This window comes from Cydia strobilella, chromosome 21, assembly GCF_947568885.1.
Source record: "Cydia strobilella chromosome 21, ilCydStro3.1, whole genome shotgun sequence".
NCBI lineage: Eukaryota > Metazoa > Arthropoda > Insecta > Lepidoptera > Tortricidae > Cydia > Cydia strobilella.
The window spans coordinates 4,681,383-4,702,260 of record NC_086061.1 but is presented as its reverse complement, the minus strand read 5'-3'; the positions used below and the strand labels follow the sequence as shown (position 1 = coordinate 4,702,260).

The following is a 20,878-nucleotide window of genomic DNA, read 5'->3' as shown; positions in this document are numbered from 1 at the left end:
TTATTTGTGAGTATATGTCAAACTGATTACAGTGGCGGTAAATAAATATTTGTAGCACTATACCCTGCCTGATGGCGTACAAAAACTTGAATAATTTCCTTACATACTAACATGCGAAATAAATTTACATATCTATATAAATACCTAGTTATTATTAATATTAAAGTCATGTCAAATCAGAAGCGTTAAAATTATACAGCAAAAATTCAGAAATGGTGTAAAAACAATTATCAATTAAAATGTCAGTAGTTTGTGCTTAAACTGATTTAATTGATACTGTGATAAGCCATCATCACAGCTTCCGTACTAACTTGCTTGGAAAGTTTGTACAAAGCGAAAGCATATTTATTTAAATTTTTACAAACTGTCTCAGTATGAGCTGTCCAATTTAAATGATTGTCAATTTGGACACCTAAAAAACTTGTATTGCTTACTGATTCTATAACCGTTCCTTCATAAAGTGAGAGTAGCGCCTGAATAAAGCAATGGCAATCATTCAACTTGAGCATATAAGCCGGATTGTCCGCTAATGTTACACTGTGCGGGGCTACATTCCCCAATGGGCTCCATACAGTGGTAACTTGTAGGTTAAGTGTGTAGGTTTAGGTATAGGTATAATTGTTATTAGGCTTAGGTATACTAACCCTCTTGAAACAGCTTTTTTACTAACAGAATGTATGTGTCACGGTTACACGAAATAAATGATTTCAAATTCAAATTCATATGCTTAGTTGCTTACATCAACTAACAGGCAACTCATAAATATCTCAATTCCACCCCCCGTTTCACCTTCTTTAGGGATGATTTCCGACATAAAAACTATCCTATTTGTCTTTACTTTCTTGTGTCCAGAGTAAATATTAATAGTTTTTCTTGTTTAGGTTTGGGACAGTATGCCGGAAGACAAACTGGGCACGGACGCGGACGGCGACCACCAGGAGAGCAGGAGCGTGCATGTCCGGCGTCGGGCCGCTTCATCTGGAGGTACAGTTGGAACTACTTTATTGAGCCGAAATTAAACTTTCGTGAGACACATTTTAAAATATGTAGATCACAACGGTAACACTCACTAGGTAACTAAAAATACATGTGAGTGTAACCGATGAGATTTAAATACTTTGTTGAATTTTCTTCTCTAAAGACAAAGAGGTCAATCGTTATTCATCTTGATGACGTATAATATTTTCTAAAGTCTTAGTCAATAGAACTTGCAAATAATGTTAACAAATATGACAGATTTTGTTAGCGTTTGGCACATAACCTAACATTTTTACGTAGATTATTTTCCCTGAAATATTAATAATTTACATTTAATTTAACTAAAAATTTTTATAAATATAATATTTAAATATACAGACTGTTGATAAGGTCATACTTGTCCTTTTAAAGAGCAAGATTACGAAGTAATGAAGGTAAAATGGTTTTCCCCTCACTAGCTCGGAAAGCCGTCCTTTAAAACCAGCGGGGAAAAACGCATTTTATCCACTAGTGGGGAAAGTAATTTGACCTTGGATGGAGCGTGTTTAAGTAGCTTGACAGATAACAAAACGTAAAACGCTCATAATAATAGTTCGTTCGATATTAATTATCATTAAATAAATGGTTTGAGAATTTAATAAAAAATACCAAATTTAGCTTTATTTACTGATTTTAAGTCATAAACCTTAAATTTCCATAAGAAACGTTTGTTTTCTAATAATGATGTTAAATAACGCGCAAATTCTGAACGCACAAGTTGAGTCGACGCAATTTCAAAACGCATCATTGACATTTCATACGTCAGAAATGTCAACATTGTCAACAAAATTTTTACTTTAAAACTTCTCACGTAAAAATACAGAATTTCCAGAGTTTATTGTTATAATATCGTAAAAAAATTAGTGATTCCAGTGATGAAGATGATCTAACGCCTGTGGATGTTGCACTTTCCTCGCTATAGTGAGGTGAAAAGTTTTGTGTTACACACGGGTGCAAATGTATTTTTTATACAACTTTGCACCCTTGTATAACTAATAACTATTGTTTACATTATTTGCAAGTTCTATTGACGACGACTTTAGTGTTTCATATAAATTCCATAGTAGCAAAATCGTTTTTACATTTTTTGTCAAAAACTTATTTCGGGTGACGTTGATCAGTCTGTTAAGTTCGGATAGTGCAACAGGCACTAATTGGTAAAGTCAAAGAGGATATAATAAGATAGAGCGGTACTGTCATAGTAAATTTTGTAACCGCTGTAAATTCACTGCCATCTATCGACATACTTTAAAACTAAAAATGAAGATTTATAAAAATACGTTAAAATGTATTTAAATATGGATAAATGTTTTTTTTATTTGCATTAATTATTTTTATATGATTCTGACCCATGTTCTTTCACTGATATGCGTTAAAATTATAAATAACAAACGAAACCGTCAACGCCCTCTATACGAAAGTAGGCCAAAACTAGTGGCGCCCTCTGATCGAGAATCAACTTTTTTCGAGGCACGTTTTTTTCTTAGACTGTATCCATCTATTACGGAGTTATATCTATCTTTGGTAAAGTTAATTAGACGATGGTTGTTTGTTGCAGCCAGCGACGCGCCGCTGTTCGCGCGCATGCGGCGGAAGTCGCCCGCACCCTCCACCTACAGCGACACGAGGGCTGACCCACACCTCAGGTATCTTAATGGGTTAAACTCTAAATTATCTTCACGTCTTTCCTGTAGACATACACAAAAGTTAGAGACTTAATTTTCACACTGTACACACTGTTTTTAGGGTTCCGTACCCAAAGGGTAAAAACGGCAACAGCCACTTTTACTATACCGATCACGAAATCGCGAAAAAAAAAATTTACTCTCCCATAGAAAATGGACCAGCCAAAATGTATGAAGCAGCCAAATTTTTTATCGCGTTTACGGGGTTGGTCCCATAGTAAAAGTTGCTCAGTATAATCCCAAAATCTCCCTGGCAACAAGAATGCATTTATTTTTTAGCCACCGTGTATAAATATTTATAAATACCAAAGAGATAAGATAGAGCGGTACTGTCATAGTAAATTTTTAACCACTGTAAATTCACTGCCATCTATCGACATACTTTAAAACTAGAAATGAAGATTTATAAAAATACGTTAAAATTTATTTAAATATGGATAAATATTTTTTTATTTGCATTAATTATTTTTATATGATTTTGACCCATGTTCTTTAACGGATATGCGTTAAAATTATAAATAACAAACGAAACCGTCAACGCCCTCTGTTCGAGAGTAGGCCAAAGCTAGTGGCGCCATCTGATCGAGAATCAAATTTTCGTGATTTTCGAGGCACGTTTTTTCCTTAGACTGTATCCATCTATTACGGAGTTATATCTATCTTTGTAAATACTTAAATACACAGAAAACACCCATGACTCCGGGACAAATATCTGTGCTCATCACACAAATAAATACCCTTACCAGGATTTTAACCCGGGGCCACAGAATAAGTAATAGTATTATCATACAGAACGGCCACGCACCGCCCCGCCCCGACACGAATTACCTCGCCCCGCGACAGAAATCTGGCGGACTTCTGGCGTACTCTCAGTACTATTTTTAAGCAACTTACTCACACTATGACGCATGACGCGTGTACAGACGTGCCGTTCACACAGAAACGTAAGTGATTTTTGATGTATAGCGTGTCCGTCCTGCGCTGGGGGCCATCGGCTTCATAGGCAGGGTCACTACCCACGGCCATACAGGTCGTCAGTATAGGATTGATTAACAATATGCGTCAAGTAATTTTTATTTTATTACAGGGTAGGGCAGTCTGAGACCGTGAACAGGCATAGACGGTCAGCAAGCTTTGCGGGAACGCAGCAGACAGCGTACTCTGTACAAATACATCACCAGAACCGTGAGTAATATGTCTAATATTCAATAAAAATATCTCTTACAAGTGGACAGAATAGTAATTACGATATAAGCACATAATAAATAATAGTACTACCGTACAGAAAGGAAACTTCCTACAAAACCGAAGTTTGACAGCGGTTCAGGGTCGAACCCCTAATCCCTGCTAATATATGGCACTATCCCTTTCGGCTATTCAGTGTTGTCAAAATTCAGATCTTATCTGTGGTCGTGCACGCAAAGGGACGTCAAGTTGTGCCATCCCTAATAATTTCTCGGAGCAATGCTGAGCCGAGTTTGCCCGAAGCGAGGAGATTCGCACCCCTGATAATGTTTCTACGTCGACACACCGTTAGCGTGTTCTTTCTCGGATGTGGCGCCATCTCTTGACAAGTTCGTGTACTACAAAGTCCTCTAGGAATAACTAAAATAAGTTCTTAGAATTAATACAACGTATTGAAATTGAATTTACGGACAGGTAAGTACCCTATAATTACGAAGTTTTTTGTAGCAAAAACGAAATTTAAATTATATTAAACAAATTACAAGATCTCATATTTAGGTATATGTAAAATTACTATATATATGTTTAGATTAAGAATATTATAAGTACTATTATTAGTTAGTTAAATGAATAATTGTAATTTCCAGTGCCCTTAGAGGGTTTCATAGCGGTCCAATATCCAAATGTTATTACTGATTAAAAACAATGACATAATTACTAGTGTTTTGTGATTGCTTGATTTACTGTTGAAACATCCTATACTGTTTTTATCTAAATTATTTTTTCACAGCTCTAACGTCTTCGTCGCGTGACGTCGGCTCGGAATCATCGTTGTCGTGTTCAAGCGAAGCTGAAGACCGATATGAAACCTGCTCCAGTGGCGCTAGTGACGCTCCCGACCCACCCGTACACCACCCACCGTAAGTTGCACTTTACACCTCTCCTTGTCTATCTACGTCGGCTCAGGTGAGACGGAGCGATATGACGCCGGCTCGGAGTCATCGTTGTCGTGTTCAAGCGAAGCGGAGGAGCGATATGAAACCTGCTCCAGTGGCGCTAGTGACGCTCCACACCCACCCGTACACCACCCACCATAGGTTACACTACACCTCTCCTTGTCTATCTACGTGGAGCGATATGACGCCGGCTCGGAATCATCGTTGTCGTGTTCAAGCGAAGCGGAGGAGCGATATGAAACCTGCTCCAGTGGCGCTGGTGACGCTCCGGACCCACCCGTACACCACCCACCGTAAGTTGCACTTTACACCTTGTCTATCTACGTCGGCTCAGGTGAGATGGAGCGATATGACGCCAGCTCGGAATCATCGTTGTCGTGTTCAAGCGAAGCGGAGAAGAGATATGAAACCTGCTCCAGTGGCGCTAGTGACGCTCCGGACCCACCCGTACACCACCCACAGTAAGTTACACTTTACACCTCTCCTTGTCTATCTACGTCGGCTCGGGTGACACGGAGCAATATGACGCCGGCTCGGAATCATCGTTATCGTGTTCAAGCGAAGCTGAAGACCGATATGAAACCTGCTCCAGTGGCGCTATTGACGCTCCGAATCCACCCATACACCACCCACCGTAGGTTACACTACACCTCTCCTTGTCTATCTACGTCGGCTCAGGTGAGGCGGAGCGATATGACGCCGGCTCGAAATCATCGTTGTCGTTTTCAAGCGAAGCGGAGGAGCGATATGAAACTTGCTCCAGTGGCGCTAGTGACGCTCCGGACCCACCCGTACACCACCCACAGTAAGTTGCACTTTACACCTCTCCTTGTCTATCTACGTCGGCTCGGGTGACACGGAGCAATATGACGCCGGCTCGGAATCATCGTTATCGTGTTCAAGCGAAGCTGAAGACCGATATGAAACCTGCTCCAGTGGCGCTAGTGACGCTCCGGACCCACCCGTACACCACCCACAGTAAGTTACACTTTACACCTCTCCTTGTCTATCTACGTCGGCTCGGGTGACACGGAGCAATATGACGCCGGCTCGGAATCATCGTTATCGTGTTCAAGCGAAGCTGAAGACCGATATGAAACCTGCTCCAGTGGCGCTAGTGACGCTCCGGACCCACCCGTACACCACGCACAGTAAGTTGCACTTTACACCTCTCCTTGTCTATCTACGTCGGCTCGGGTGACACGGAGCAATATGACGCCGGCTCGGAATCATCGTTATCGTGTTCAAGCGAAGCTGAAGACCGATATGAAACCTGCTCCAGTGGCGCTAGTGACGCTCCGGACCCACCCGTACACCACCCACAGTAAGTTACACTTTACACCTCTCCTTGTCTATCTACGTCGGCTCGGGTGACACGGAGCAATATGACGCCGGCTCGGAATCATCGTTATCGTGTTCAAGCGAAGCTGAAGACCGATATGAAACCTGCTCCAGTGGCGCTAGTGACGCTCCGGACCCACCCGTACACCACCCACAGTAAGTTACACTTTACACCTCTCCTTGTCTATCTACGTCGGCTCGGGTGACACGGAGCAATATGACGCCGGCTCGGAATCATCGTTATCGTGTTCAAGCGAAGCTGAAGACCGATATGAAACCTGCTCCAGTGGCGCTAGTGACGCTCCGGACCCACCCGTACACCACCCACAGTAAGTTACACTTTACACCTCTCCTTGTCTATCTACGTCGGCTCGGGTGACACGGAGCAATATGACGCCGGCTCGGAATCATCGTTATCGTGTTCAAGCGAAGCTGAAGACCGATATGAAACCTGCTCCAGTGGCGCTAGTGACGCTCCGGACCCACCCGTACACCACCCACAGTAAGTTACACTTTACACCTCTCCTTGTCTATCTACGTCGGCTCGGGTGACACGGAGCAATATGACGCCGGCTCGGAATCATCGTTATCGTGTTCAAGCGAAGCTGAAGACCGATATGAAACCTGCTCAAGTGGCGCTAGTGACGCTCCGGACCCACCCGTACACCACCCACAGTAAGTTACACTTTACACCTCTCCTTGTCTATCTACGTCGGCTCGGGTGACACGGAGCAATATGACGCCGGCTCGGAATCATCGTTATCGTGTTCAAGCGAAGCTGAAGACCGATATGAAACCTGCTCAAGTGGCGCTAGTGACGCTCCGGACCCACCCGTACACCACCCACAGTAAGTTACACTTTACACCTCTCCTTGTCTATCTACGTCGGCTCGGGTGACACGGAGCAATATGACGCCGGCTCGGAATCATCGTTATCGTGTTCAAGCGAAGCTGAAGACCGATATGAAACCTGCTCAAGTGGCGCTAGTGACGCTCCGGACCCACCCGTACACCACCCACAGTAAGTTACACTTTACACCTCTCCTTGTCTATCTACGTCGGCTCGGGTGACACGGAGCAATATGACGCCGGCTCGTTATCATCGTTATCGTGTTCAAGCGATGCGGAGAAGAGATATGAAACCTGCTCCAGTGGCGCTATTGACGCTTGGACCCACCCGTACACCGTACACCACCCACCGTGAGTTTCATATTTCGCACGGGTGCAATGCTTTTTATCCATTAGTAGTTGCAATATTTGTATTTAAATGTAATTTTCGATGAATTGCCTTGCTTCTGTCAAAATCAAAAAGTCAAAAGCATTTATTTGTTCAACATAGGTACAAAGGTTCTCTAAATTGAAAGTTTTTTTCTGTAAAAATATATGCGCTTTAATGCTATATTCTGATTTTGTGAACAGGAAACAGAGCGGAGGAGGGGATGGTGGCGCCGCTCGGTACCGCAGCATTATCTCCGACGTGTTCGACGGTAAACTGCTGTCTTCAGTGCAGTGCCTCATCTGCGACCGGGTATCTTAACTAAATTAATTTAGTGTCTAAGATATACCGATAGAGTTTACTAGTAGTATACTAGTAGTAGTTGTACTAACAAGTTTTTTTTTCTCTGTCTATACCTATACCTAACTCTGCCTCTGATAGTTAAAATATTTTTTTTATTTTTGTCCTTCCAACAAACACGTTTTAAATATAATTTGAATATACCTTTGTAATAAAACGTTTTCACTAGCCTTGAATTTTATAAAAAAAATACTTTGTGATAAGGCTTTTTGTTTTGTATGAACTATGGGGGGCAGCAAAGGAGACGTCAGATTTTAGGCGCGAGGCGTAAATGTGAAGTTTATGCTTCCGATGTAGCCCACAAGATGGCAGAACCTACTATGCACAAGAAAACGTACGAGAACTGTAGAGGGCGGCACTTGCTTTGGCCCCTACAATAAAGAAAACTACTTAATTTACATTATATTTTCCAACGCAGGTGTCAACGCGAGTGGAGACATTCCAGGACCTCTCCCTCCCCATACCGTCGCGAGAGCACCTCGCCGTGTTGCGCTCGCAGCCCGCGCTCGACCATCTGCCAGTTGACCATGAATCCTGGGTAATTTTAGGAAACCTTGACTGACACGTTTTTTAAACGTTCTTAATTTCAACCAAAGGGAATTGATTGTAATAGAGAGGCAAAGTCTAAGATAAAAACGTGCCCGTTAGTTTGACATCCAAAACATATGTTTTGCGGTCACTGAATTGTCAAACGTCAACTTTTGACAATCGAGAGTGAACGCAAAATGTATGGAGCTGTACAGCGTCATCTCGTTTACCTGTCAAATTCGAAGCACGAAGTTGTCTTAGATTTTACGCATCTTACTCGATCAATGTATCTTTGATTTCAACGTAAATATTTCTCGGGTTTCAACTATCGAAATGTCGTGATTTGTAATATTTTTATACCACAATGGTGACAGAAAAACTTACATCCCGCCTGATAGTAACCAGTTACCGTAGCCTACGGATGTTCGCAACTGAGGGGCACGGTACTGTCCCTTAAAAATACCCGTCTCTTAAGAAATCGTCGTTTTGCAGCTAATGTAGATGGTACAGCCCCGTAGGTTAATCGGTAACTGGGGACCCTACGGTGTTTTAATTTATCGGCAATCGTTGCAAATTTCCTACTTTCCGCACTTGTATCGTAAATAACTATTATTTGTACAGATGTGGTGGATACTCAGCTGGCTCCGGTCCTGGTTCTACGGCCCCGTGGTTTCCCTTCAGGACTGCCTCGCAGCTTTCTTTAGCGCTGATGAGTTAAAAGGAGACAACATGTATAGGTAAATACACTCACACTTATTGAATCATCTGAGAGGACACTTGGGCGGGACGTGCGGCGTTCATATTAAATAAGTTATAGCGGTTAATGTGTAGTGTAATCTGATTACTTTAAATTTATAAGGCTTAAGGGTGTCAGAAATTATGTAAATTGAACCCTATCACTTTGAAATAAAGTTAAAAATCAGGTGGGAAATATGTTCCCTCTGCCTTATAATATATAGGCTTACTTAACCCTACCCACTCCGCCGCGCCATTGAGGCGGTACACTAAATGCGAATGCGGAATCCCTACTAATATTATAAATGTTACTTAGTCTGTCTGCTAAATTTTCACGCTTAAAACGAACCGATTTATAAGAAATTAGTTATAGTTTGAGGCCCGAGGAAGGACATATTTTTATAAATCATCATTCCACATAGACGAAGTAGGTAGATACCAATATTTAAATCAAATGTAGTACGTATTAACCAAAGATAGATATAACTCCGTAATAGATGGATACAGTCTAAGGAAAAAACGTGCCTCGAAAATCAAGAAAATTTGATTCTCGTTCAGAGGGCGCTACTAGTTTTGGCCTACAGTCGTATAGATGGCGTTGACGGTTTCGTTTGTTATTTAACAATTTTAACGCATATCAGTGAAAGAACATGGGTCAAAATCATAAAAATAATTAATGCAAATAAAAAAAAATCATTTATCTATATTTAAATACATTCTATCGTATTTTTATTAATCTTCATTTTTAGTTTTAAAGTGTGTCGACAGATGGCAGTGAATTTACTGGGGTTACAAAATTTACTATGACAGTACCGCTCTAGCATAAGTTACTCTATGGTATTAACAAAGCAAAAGTGTAATATTTACACTAAAAATGTACATTTAACTTTGTCCCCAGCTGTTCCCGTTGCAACAAGCTGCGCAACGGCGTGAAGCTGTCCGGCGTGGTCCGGCTGCCGGAAGTGCTCTGCGTGCACCTGAAGCGCTTCCGGCACGAGCTCATGTTCAGCGCCAAGGTGGCCGCCCGAGTGTCCTTCCCGCTGCACGACCTCAACATGCAGCCTTATACACATAAAGGTAAAAAAACTCAACAATTATAAAGAAAAAGTTCGTATTACGGCTAGTCCTCTATCTCGCTCCCGTATGGCATAGTATTTTGGGGAACATAAATGGACTGTTTTTTCCTGCTCGACTTTAACATGCAGCTTTATACACATAAAGGTAAAAATATTACCGCCACTCACATATCAATCTCGACTACGGCAGAGTATTTTGGGGAACATGCACAGGTAGACTTACTACTCGGCAATTTCGAAAATTTCCATTGGGTACTGAGACACACTTACCTATTACGTCTATCTTCGTACGTAGCATCTCCATTATTGCATCGTATTTTGGGGAAGTCGGGGCAGAAACTAGGTTACCTTTAAATCTAAAGTTGCGATTTAGTGAGATTGCAGTACATAAATATAACATAAACATAATTGTTCCAGATTGCACATCAAAAATAACCCGGTACTCGTTGTGCGCGGTGATCTGCCACACGGGGACCGCGGGGGGCGGCCACTACACGTGCGTGGCGCGCAACCCGCGCGGCTGGTTCACGTTCGACGACCAGGCCGTGGCGCCGCTCGCCACGCCCGCGCTCGACCACACCGAGGCCTACGTGCTGTTCTACAGGTAACGTGTCACATCTGCCACACGGGGTCGCGGGGGGCGGCCACTACACGTGCGTGGCGCGCAACCCGCGCGGCTGGTTCACGTTCGACGACCAGGCCGTCGCGCCGCTCGCCACGCCCGCGCTCGACCACACCGAGGCCTACGTGCTGTTCTACAGGTAACGTGTCACATCTGCCACACGGGGTCGCGGGGGGCGGCCACTACACGTGCGTGGCGCGCAACCCGCGCGGCTGGTTCACGTTCGACGACCAGGCCGTCGCGCCGCTCGCCACGCCCGCGCTCGACCACACCGAGGCCTACGTGCTGTTCTACAGGTAACGTGTCACATCTGCCACACGGGGTCGCGGGGGGCGGCCACTACACGTGCGTGGCGCGCAACCCGCGCGGCTGGTTCACGTTCGACGACCAGGCCGTCGCGCCGCTCGCCACGCCCGCGCTCGACCACACCGAGGCCTACGTGCTGTTCTACAGGTAACGTGTCACATCTGCCACACGGGGTCGCGGGGGGCGGCCACTACACGTGCGTGGCGCGCAACCCGCGCGGCTGGTTCACGTTCGACGACCAGGCCGTCGCGCCGCTCGCCACGCCCGCGCTCGACCACACCGAGGCCTACGTGCTGTTCTACAGGTAACGTAACGTGTCACACAGGCGGGCTATTACATCTGCGCGTAACGGACTGAAAACTATTTCTCCTTCCCCGAATTCGTAAAACGAATGCATACGGCTATTTTTGGGATTATATTGCCGAAGCGGACCATGGACTCCTTTAGAATGCGGGAGGAGAAAGAAACCATTAGAAACCCTCACTCTTCTCCTAATCTAAATTGATATTTAGTAGTTTAGCTGCTCTTTATATTAACTATCAAGTAACGCAAAATAAATGTGACATTATTACAGGAAAGTGAATCCCCAAATGACAGTGCTGCGGCAAAAAGCGGCCGAGATATTGGAATCGACGACGGTGGAGCCTAACGACATCAAGTTCTATATCTCGAAGCAATGGATCAACAAGTAAGATTAATAAAAGATCACACTTTTATGTTTTATTAGCTGTAATGTTTTAGCGAACCGTTTTTAGAAATCAATATACAAAACAGCCGTCGTATAATAACAAAGTTATCACGATCTTTAATTTGTTACCCATAATATCTATGAAATTTCGAAAGTATATTTATAACGCCCTTAGTATTCCTGGTTTTTTAGTACACGTGTATGTATTGTGCGCAGATTCAACACTTGGGCGGAGCCAGGCCCCATAGACAACGGCGACTTCGTGTGCGCGCACGGCGGCCTGCGGCCCGACCGCGCCTCCCACCTCCCCCGCCTCGCCGCCGTCGTGCCGCAGCCGCTGTGGGAGTTCCTGCACGACAAGTTAGTGTACCATACACCAGTGTGTAGTGTAGCCACAACACTAGAGCCGGACCCATCGACACCTCCCCCGCCTCGCCGCCGTCGTGCCGCAGCCGCTGTGGGAGTTCCTGCACGACAAGTTAGTGTACCATACACCAGTGTGTAGTGTAGCCACAACACTAGAGCCGGACCCATCGACACCTCCCCCGCCTCGCCGCCGTCGTGCCGCAGCCGCTGTGGGAGTTCCTGCACGACAAGTTAGTGTACCATACACCAGTGTGTAGTGTAGCCACAACACTAGAGCCGGACCCATCGACACCTCCCCCGCCTCGCCGCCGTCGTGCCGCAGCCGCTGTGGGAGTTCCTGCACGACAAGTTAGTGTACCATACACCAGTGTGTAGTGTAGCCACAACACTAGAGCCGGACCCATCGACACCTCCCCCGCCTCGCCGCCGTCGTGCCGCAGCCGCTGTGGGAGTTCCTGCACGACAAGTTAGTGTACCATACACCAGTGTGTAGTGTAGCCACAACACTAGAGCCGGACCCATCGACACCTCCCCCGCCTCGCCGCCGTCGTGCCGCAGCCGCTGTGGGAGTTCCTGCACGACAAGTTAGTGTACCATACACCAGTGTGTAGTGTAGCCACAACACTAGAGCCGGACCCATCGACACCTCCCCCGCCTCGCCGCCGTCGTGCCGCAGCCGCTGTGGGAGTTCCTGCACGACAAGTTAGTGTACCATACACCAGTGTGTAGTGTAGCCACAACACTAGAGCCGGACCCATCGACACCTCCCCCGCCTCGCCGCCGTCGTGCCGCAGCCGCTGTGGGAGTTCCTGCACGACAAGTTAGTGTACCATACACCAGTGTGTAGTGTAGCCACAACACTAGAGCCGGACCCATCGACACCTCCCCCGCCTCGCCGCCGTCGTGCCGCAGCCGCTGTGGGAGTTCCTGCACGACAAGTTAGTGTACCATACACCAGTGTGTAGTGTAGCCACAACACTAGAGCCGGACCCATCGACACCTCCCCCGCCTCGCCGCCGTCGTGCCGCAGCCGCTGTGGGAGTTCCTGCACGACAAGTTAGTGTACCATACACCAGTGTGTAGTGTAGCCACAACACTAGAGCCGGACCCATCGACACCTCCCCCGCCTCGCCGCCGTCGTGCCGCAGCCGCTGTGGGAGTTCCTGCACGACAAGTTAGTGTACCATACACCAGTGTGTAGTGTAGCCACAACACTAGAGCCGGACCCATCGACACCTCCCCCGCCTCGCCGCCGTCGTGCCGCAGCCGCTGTGGGAGTTCCTGCACGACAAGTTAGTGTACCATACACCAGTGTGTAGTGTAGCCACAACACTAGAGCCGGACCCATCGACACCTCCCCCGCCTCGCCGCCGTCGTGCCGCAGCCGCTGTGGGAGTTCCTGCACGACAAGTTAGTGTACCATACACCAGTGTGTAGTGTAGCCACAACACTAGAGCCGGACCCATCGACACCTCCCCCGCCTCGCCGCCGTCGTGCCGCAGCCGCTGTGGGAGTTCCTGCACGACAAGTTAGTGTACCATACACCAGTGTGTAGTGTAGCCACAACACTAGAGCCGGACCCATCGACACCTCCCCCGCCTCGCCGCCGTCGTGCCGCAGCCGCTGTGGGAGTTCCTGCACGACAAGTTAGTGTACCATACACCAGTGTGTAGTGTAGCCACAACACTAGAGCCGGACCCATCGACACCTCCCCCGCCTCGCCGCCGTCGTGCCGCAGCCGCTGTGGGAGTTCCTGCACGACAAGTTAGTGTACCATACACCAGTGTGTAGTGTAGCCACAACACTAGAGCCGGACCCATCGACACCTCCCCCGCCTCGCCGCCGTCGTGCCGCAGCCGCTGTGGGAGTTCCTGCACGACAAGTTAGTGTACCATACACCAGTGTGTAGTGTAGCCACAACACTAGAGCCGGACCCATCGACACCTCCCCCGCCTCGCCGCCGTCGTGCCGCAGCCGCTGTGGGAGTTCCTGCACGACAAGTTAGTGTACCATACACCAGTGTGTAGTGTAGCCACAACACTAGAGCCGGACCCATCGACACCTCCCCCGCCTCGCCGCCGTCGTGCCGCAGCCGCTGTGGGAGTTCCTGCACGACAAGTTAGTGTACCATACACCAGTGTGTAGTGTAGCCACAACACTAGAGCCGGACCCATCGACACCTCCCCCGCCTCGCCGCCGTCGTGCCGCAGCCGCTGTGGGAGTTCCTGCACGACAAATTAGTGTACCATACACCAGTGTGTAGTGTAGCCACAACACTAGAGCCGGACCCATCGACACCTCCCCCGCCTCGCCGCCGTCGTGCCGCAGCCGCTGTGGGAGTTCCTGCACGACAAGTTAGTGTACCATACACCAGTGTGTAGTGTAGCCACAACACTAGAGCCGGACCCATCGACACCTCCCCCGCCTCGCCGCCGTCGTGCCGCAGCCGCTGTGGGAGTTCCTGCACGACAAGTTAGTGTACCATACACCAGTGTGTAGTGTAGCCACAACACTAGAGCCGGACCCATCGACACCTCCCCCGCCTCGCCGCCGTCGTGCCGCAGCCGCTGTGGGAGTTCCTGCACGACAAGTTAGTGTACCATACACCAGTGTGTAGTGTAGCCACAACACTAGAGCCGGACCCATCGACACCTCCCCCGCCTCGCCGCCGTCGTGCCGCAGCCGCTGTGGGAGTTCCTGCACGACAAGTTAGTGTACCATACACCAGTGTGTAGTGTAGCCACAACACTAGAGCCGGACCCATCGACACCTCCCCCGCCTCGCCGCCGTCGTGCCGCAGCCGCTGTGGGAGTTCCTGCACGACAAGTTAGTGTACCATACACCAGTGTGTAGTGTAGCCACAACACTAGAGCCGGACCCATCGACACCTCCCCCGCCTCGCCGCCGTCGTGCCGCAGCCGCTGTGGGAGTTCCTGCACGACAAGTTAGTGTACCATACACCAGTGTGTAGTGTAGCCACAACACTAGAGCCGGACCCATCGACACCTCCCCCGCCTCGCCGCCGTCGTGCCGCAGCCGCTGTGGGAGTTCCTGCACGACAAGTTAGTGTACCATACACCAGTGTGTAGTGTAGCCACAACACTAGAGCCGGACCCATCGACACCTCCCCCGCCTCGCCGCCGTCGTGCCGCAGCCGCTGTGGGAGTTCCTGCACGACAAGTTAGTGTACCATACACCAGTGTGTAGTGTAGCCACAACACTAGAGCCGGACCCATCGACACCTCCCCCGCCTCGCCGCCGTCGTGCCGCAGCCGCTGTGGGAGTTCCTGCACGACAAGTTAGTGTACCATACACCAGTGTGTAGTGTAGCCACAACACTAGAGCCGGACCCATCGACACCTCCCCCGCCTCGCCGCCGTCGTGCCGCAGCCGCTGTGGGAGTTCCTGCACGACAAGTTAGTGTACCATACACCAGTGTGTAGTGTAGCCACAACACTAGAGCCGGACCCATCGACACCTCCCCCGCCTCGCCGCCGTCGTGCCGCAGCCGCTGTGGGAGTTCCTGCACGACAAGTTAGTGTACCATACACCAGTGTGTAGTGTAGCCACAACACTAGAGCCGGACCCATCGACACCTCCCCCGCCTCGCCGCCGTCGTGCCGCAGCCGCTGTGGGAGTTCCTGCACGACAAGTTAGTGTACCATACACCAGTGTGTAGTGTAGCCACAACACTAGAGCCGGACCCATCGACACCTCCCCCGCCTCGCCGCCGTCGTGCCGCAGCCGCTGTGGGAGTTCCTGCACGACAAGTTAGTGTACCATACACCAGTGTGTAGTGTAGCCACAACACTAGAGCCGGACCCATCGACACCTCCCCCGCCTCGCCGCCGTCGTGCCGCAGCCGCTGTGGGAGTTCCTGCACGACAAGTTAGTGTACCATACACCAGTGTGTAGTGTAGCCACAACACTAGAGCCGGACCCATCGACACCTCCCCCGCCTCGCCGCCGTCGTGCCGCAGCCGCTGTGGGAGTTCCTGCACGACAAGTTAGTGTACCATACACCAGTGTGTAGTGTAGCCACAACACTAGAGCCGGACCCATCGACACCTCCCCCGCCTCGCCGCCGTCGTGCCGCAGCCGCTGTGGGAGTTCCTGCACGACAAGTTAGTGTACCATACACCAGTGTGTAGTGTAGCCACAACACTAGAGCCGGACCCATCGACACCTCCCCCGCCTCGCCGCCGTCGTGCCGCAGCCGCTGTGGGAGTTCCTGCACGACAAGTTAGTGTACCATACACCAGTGTGTAGTGTAGCCACAACACTAGAGCCGGACCCATCGACACCTCCCCCGCCTCGCCGCCGTCGTGCCGCAGCCGCTGTGGGAGTTCCTGCACGACAAGTTAGTGTACCATACACCAGTGTGTAGTGTAGCCACAACACTAGAGCCGGACCCATCGACACCTCCCCCGCCTCGCCGCCGTCGTGCCGCAGCCGCTGTGGGAGTTCCTGCACGACAAGTTAGTGTACCATACACCAGTGTGTAGTGTAGCCACAACACTAGAGCCGGACCCATCGACACCTCCCCCGCCTCGCCGCCGTCGTGCCGCAGCCGCTGTGGGAGTTCCTGCACGACAAGTTAGTGTACCATACACCAGTGTGTAGTGTAGCCACAACACTAGAGCCGGACCCATCGACACCTCCCCCGCCTCGCCGCCGTCGTGCCGCAGCCGCTGTTGGAGTTCCTGCACGACAAGTTAGTGTACCATACACCAGTGTGTAGTGTAGCCACAACACTAGAGCCGGACCCATCGACACCTCCCCCGCCTCGCCGCCGTCGTGCCGCAGCCGCTGTGGGAGTTCCTGCACGACAAGTTAGTGTACCATACACCAGTGTGTAGTGTAGCCACAACACTAGAGCCGGACCTATGGTGATCTGAGTAATAGAGTTATTTAGAATAATGAAAAGATCTTTAAATTTCTATAAATTATATTAATATTCTGTTGAACGTTCAAAATGGTTGTAATGATTTTTACTATCATGGGTTTTAATTACTTTAAGTGAACTTGTAAATTAGCCAAACTAAATGTTACAATTGATGTTATTTGTCAGGTTCGGCGGCGGGCCGGCGTGCTCGCACGTGCACGAGTGCGCGGTGTGCGCGCGCGCAGCGCAACGACTGCGCACGCGCCGAGCGAGAGAACTCAAGGCTTTCTACGATCTGCACGCCATTTTCCAGGTACTAGTAGCAACTGAAGCCTCTAGTTCATACAAAGCCATTTATGGCAGTTATAATATTCAACTCTATTGAAAGCTATTAATGTTCAAATTTAAACAAATATTATTTTGACATGTACAATATTAATTTACCATGTATTATTAATAGACTTTGTCTCGTTGCCCGTTACCGTCCCCTGCGATTCTTGAACTTCCTCCGTGAATGAGGGCTACCCTTTTTTGTGCTCACCAGTTGGCGCCACTGTAGATATAGGTCCAGAAAAACAGATCTCAAAATTCTTCTATGCTTATTTTTTTAAATCAACACGTTCCAATATACACAAAGGTATTTAAGGTCTAAATGTGTCATTATTTCAACCTGTTTAAATTTGCATATATTTTAGTTGGCACTTTTTTTAAACCACTAACATTTATTGAGCTATATCTATTTAATCAAAGATGGACAAAGATTTACCACAATTATGAATAAGGAGTGAAAAAGCTTGAAACCCCCCAAACTTCTATGACTAACATTTTGAAAGACCTCCATCTACACTAGCGCCCCTAGCGGCGAAATTAAACGCGATATGTTGATAGGAATGTTTTCTGTTTGAACAGGAACAAGACCGCCCCCGCGCGATCTACGCCATCAGCATGCACTGGTTCCGGCAGTGGCAGGCCTTCGTGCGAACCAGGAGTCAGCAACCACCGCCCCCTGTGGACAACTCGGGCATTGTCACCAGCCAGGTACGATTTACAGTAGACGGTCTACTAATAAATACGGGTCCAACGCTAACTACACTCGGCTATAGCACCAACACAGGAGCAAGACCGCTTTTATACGAACCAGAAGTGCTTCGTTTTTTAGCATTAGAAAGATGGTAAGCGATCTTGACATGTCTTTTTATTGAAAGAGTGAAAAATAATTCACAGCGAATGTGACGTTTTCAACTAAAAGGTACCATATTGTCGCTTGTCGATAAGGTTGATTCCAAATTGTAGCTTTATGGAAATAGCGTCTTTTTGACAACCGACAATAAGTACCCTTTTGGTTGAAAATGGCACAAATATGTAACAATTATAAATCATATACGATTATTTTCTTTCTTTTGCTTTCATAAGTAATAGTTACTAATTTTTAAAAAGCGTTTTTCAAAAGTCATGTCAAGATTGTTTACCTTTATTCTAATAAAAAACGACGTATATTCAGGCACTAAACCTTAATACGTCTCGGAATAATCGTTGATATTTTATATACACTTCTCACTCAATATTTCTATCATTGCAGGAGATCGACGGGGTCACAACCCACGTCCTCAAGCACGGCTCCGACCACGCGCAACTCAGCGAAGAGCTGTGGCGCTTCTTCACCGACATCTACGGCGGCGGGCCCGCCGTCCCCCTCCGGACCCCTCCCCCCCACCACGCGCCCCACGACCAAGCGCCCCAGCGCACCGCCAGCCGAACCTACTCAGAGTCCGACAAGGAAGACTACTGCACCAAATCAACTTCAGAAACTAACATCAGAGAATCAGTAGTCGGGGAATTACAGAAAAATCAATCCCTACAAAATCTAAGACACTCAAAAGTAGCAAGAATCGACTCGGATGAGGATTTCAGAAGGTATAAGAGACTCGAGCAGAACGGAAACTATGACTCGGACGAAGAGATGGAAGAAAACTATTCGGTTAAAGAAAATGGCGTCGCCGATAGCTCCGATCACGACGCCAACGATAACCCCGTTTATTTCGATAAACCTGAAGTCGAATTACCCAATCTCGATAGCATATCGCTGAAAAGCAAACCAAGGGAATACAGGAAAGTGAGAAAAATAAGAAAGAGGACAGTGAAATGATTCTTTCTCGCTTTTCAGTTCGTTCACAGGCTGAGACGGCGGGTCGCTAAAGATTTAACCTGATGTCTCTGTCTAACACAGGCAGGGTCGCTTTAAACTGATGCGACGTCTCTGCCTGGCGCTGACGGTGTGACGTTGAACATTCCCGGTGAAAGGTGTTAAAACTGTGCATTTAAAACTTGGGTGTTACTCTGGTCTCGTGATATATTTTTCTAAAAACTATTACTCGCTTCGCGTGATCCATCTGTTGTATACAGGATGAAAAATACATTGACAAATTAATATCACTTTAATATTGCTAACAAAATTAGGTAGTGAATAGTTAACGATAGTACATGAAGTACATCATATATTTATTTTATTAACTGTCTAAAAATCACAATTTACGCATTTTTTCCAACTTAATTTATTACCAATACACCATGAATTTATATATATATATAAGTTCCGCTTAAGTTATATAGAGGAACAATGCTGAGAAATCCAGACTGAATCACTAAAAGCTGATTATCCTGGTAATTTCGATTATATTTAAAAAAAACAATGCATAGACGAATTTCTATGCACAGGTACTATTTGTATGAAGTTGATTGAATTGAATAATGAATATGCTTGTCATTGTACCTTGTTATTAATCTATTTTTATTGATTTTATGATAGTGATTATGATAGTGTCATTTTTACGCCCTGTATTATTCAAACATGTATTTATGTTCCTAGATTTTTATTATTTGCAATTAGCACCACGTACAACTTCTAAAAGCCCAATGTGCATTATAATGTACATTCCGGTTTCAATAAACTATAAAAAACTTAACCATAAATACAAAAGAAATCCAATGTTTGTATCTACAATGTAGGAAACAAAGTTGATTTTGTTTTAATGGGGTTGGCCGGTCGAAATATTTAGCAGATGGCGCCAGCATACCTTGCCCTGTCAATCCCTAGAATTGTGTAATTTTTTTTTGTTTTTTAATGCCCTGGATGCCAGCCCTTCAAGCCAAATCTCATGGAAAAAGGGGCAAGCTATGATGGCGCCATCTATGCAAACCTTAGACAGTTGTCAACCCCATTGAAAATGATTTAAATTTTGTTGAACTTAAGTCCTATAGGTTTTACGAATATTGATTTCTTGAAAATAATGGATTCAATTTCCTTATTGACCGCCAACCTCCACAGACGCGCACAGTTGAAAAAAAAAATGGCTGTTGTATACATTTTGGCTGGTCCATTTTCTATGGGAGGGTAAATATTTTTATCGCGATTTCGTGGTTGGTCCCATATTAAAAGTTGCTCAGTATAATCCCAAAACCTCCCTGACAACGGGAATGCACTTATTTATTAGCCACCCTGCATATTACTGTCTACCACTTAGGAATAGCAGTATATTATTTACTTTTTTTATTGTAACAAAAGACGGATCACACGAGCGTCCAAGCGGCCTCAGAGCCCCCTGGGGTTGGTAGTATTTTTAGTACAATTATTAATTTAGTTCAACTAGCGAATGTAGATACTTGAATGAAATACTGTATATTTACACCTGTATATCTGTACAATGTTACCCTGTATAATATATTCATGTTCGTAGTAAAACTAAAATTACTGCCTGCATTTCTTTCTGTTTTACCATGGATTAGGTATTTATTTTGTTGTTTCTGGTTCTAAGTCTGTGTTATTTGTTAAAGAATTGATCAGCAATAAAAAATATTACAAAATTTATTGGCTGCACTTATTCGTTTTATTACGAGTATAATATATAAATGCGG

General features: G+C 46.9%; 1 protein-coding gene across 1 annotated transcript in view; it reads left to right on the top strand.

The window, feature by feature from the left end:
• The window catches only part of LOC134751038 (ubiquitin carboxyl-terminal hydrolase 20), a 30,053-nt gene extending 9,755 nt beyond the window's left edge, over positions 1-20,298 (top strand). The window contains exons 8-21 of the mRNA XM_063686372.1: positions 882-984; positions 2,576-2,663; positions 3,790-3,887; positions 4,678-4,807; positions 7,604-7,712; positions 8,179-8,298; positions 8,910-9,025; positions 9,922-10,100; positions 10,517-10,703; positions 11,602-11,715; positions 11,932-12,075; positions 17,153-17,279; positions 17,876-18,004; positions 18,546-20,298. Of these exons, the coding sequence (XP_063542442.1) occupies positions 882-984; positions 2,576-2,663; positions 3,790-3,887; positions 4,678-4,807; positions 7,604-7,712; positions 8,179-8,298; positions 8,910-9,025; positions 9,922-10,100; positions 10,517-10,703; positions 11,602-11,715; positions 11,932-12,075; positions 17,153-17,279; positions 17,876-18,004; positions 18,546-19,112 (2,211 nt within the window). The 3' untranslated portion in view covers positions 19,113-20,298. The remainder of the gene's footprint in view (positions 1-881; positions 985-2,575; positions 2,664-3,789; positions 3,888-4,677; positions 4,808-7,603; positions 7,713-8,178; positions 8,299-8,909; positions 9,026-9,921; positions 10,101-10,516; positions 10,704-11,601; positions 11,716-11,931; positions 12,076-17,152; positions 17,280-17,875; positions 18,005-18,545) is intronic.
• Positions 20,299-20,878: the final 580 nt, after the last annotated feature.